This window comes from Echinops telfairi, unplaced genomic scaffold (genome assembly GCF_000313985.2).
Source record: "Echinops telfairi isolate 266 unplaced genomic scaffold, ASM31398v2 ScPeMD7_10;HRSCAF=50, whole genome shotgun sequence".
Lineage (NCBI taxonomy): Eukaryota > Metazoa > Chordata > Mammalia > Afrosoricida > Tenrecidae > Echinops > Echinops telfairi.
The window spans coordinates 12,738,831-12,740,314 of NW_022103907.1; the positions used below are offsets into that span (position 1 = coordinate 12,738,831).

The following is a 1,484-nucleotide window of genomic DNA, read 5'->3' on the forward strand; positions in this document are numbered from 1 at the left end:
GGCAATGAGTTGGAAAAAGACAAATAAATAAATAAACAAATAAATGAGGTCAAAGATGATCCATCTCTCCAGAGGGTCATAGTCAACAGGAATGGGGTAAAACGCAGAAATTAACAATTTTCACAAGCTATTCAAGTATTCCCATAACACCCTAAATTCTAAGGTCATTGTTCTTCGAATTTTACCTTGAATATATTGTAATATCAAATACTTAAGAAATTAGCAAAGAGGCTTACTAGGAATAGAAACAAGAGAAAAAGCGAGAGAAAGTCATCAAAACTCTCATATAATACTGCAAATTCCGTAAAGGGAGGATGATAATGCCCATTTAAATATGAGGAAACTAAAGCGTAGGATATCCTAAGCAAGATTCTAAAGTTAGTATGGGAAGGATTTAATTAATCCCAGGTCTGTCTCCAGGGTTGGTACTCTTAATCAAAATCTGATATCGACTGTGATTTGCAAATAATTCATATCGTACATATTTGCTGAAATAAAGGAGAAACAAAGTGCTCAAATAGGAAAATCATAAGATGATCATTTTCATTACCATCCTGACACACTCACGGTCTAACAGTGCTGTTGCCAACGAGCCTTAATTATGATCCTCCTCACCTTGTTACGGCAATTGCATCTTCCAAAAAAAACTGATCAACAGGAAACGTACGACCTGAAAAAAACCCCAAGAAAATAGAAAAAGTTTCAGAAGACCTGTCAAACGCTCTTGAAATGTTTCTATCAGTACCATTCTCTTTAAAATAAAAAGTGCTTCACACAATGAAGTGCTCTTTGTTTTATGGTCCTAAAACTACCACACATTATTTTTAATGACAAAAACTGGCTAGTAAAGAAACAAGTTTCTTTTGAGTATAGGTGAAGAAAATGATCATTTGCTAATAAGATTTTCCCCCATAAACTTGTTATTCCTTTTCCAACTTTACCCTTTTCTTCCACAAGGGACCATTAAACACTCAATGATATTCTAAAAGCATAGGTTTTTTCCTTCTTAGATTCTAGTACTGTCAACATCTTCTATAAGTAGAACAAGTACTATTATTATTCATTAAGCACTGCTTCCAAGTGGTCCCTTCAGTATCAGTTGCTGAAGGATAAGCTGAAGCCCAGGGAGGGAGATTAACCCACAACAAGACTAGGAACACACCACAAGAAAACAGGCACTACCTTCATGTTTTCCCAAAGTGCTGAGCTCTAGCACAATTTGGCAACGAACAAAGACACTCTGCAGAAAGACCACCTTCTACAAACCCACTTTTTAATGGTTAAATACCAGGGGATGGGAGAAATAACTGAGATTTATGAAAAATAAATCACATACAAAATTGAATTCTCCTGGCAAGTGGCTATGTGGTATGATTTTGTGATAATCATTTCTAGATACAGGTATATATACCTGTCCATGTATGTCACAAATGAACCTTAAAATAATTACGTTCGTTTACAAGAAAAATACATACTTAATGATA

General features: G+C 34.9%; 1 protein-coding gene across 1 annotated transcript in view; it reads right to left on the reverse strand.

Annotated features, from left to right (window-relative positions):
• The window catches only part of DHX57 (DExH-box helicase 57), a 68,972-nt gene that overhangs the window by 42,287 nt on the left and 25,201 nt on the right, over positions 1-1,484 (reverse strand). The window contains 1 exon segment of the mRNA XM_004711121.2: positions 616-711. Within this exon segment, the coding sequence (XP_004711178.1) occupies positions 616-711 (96 nt within the window).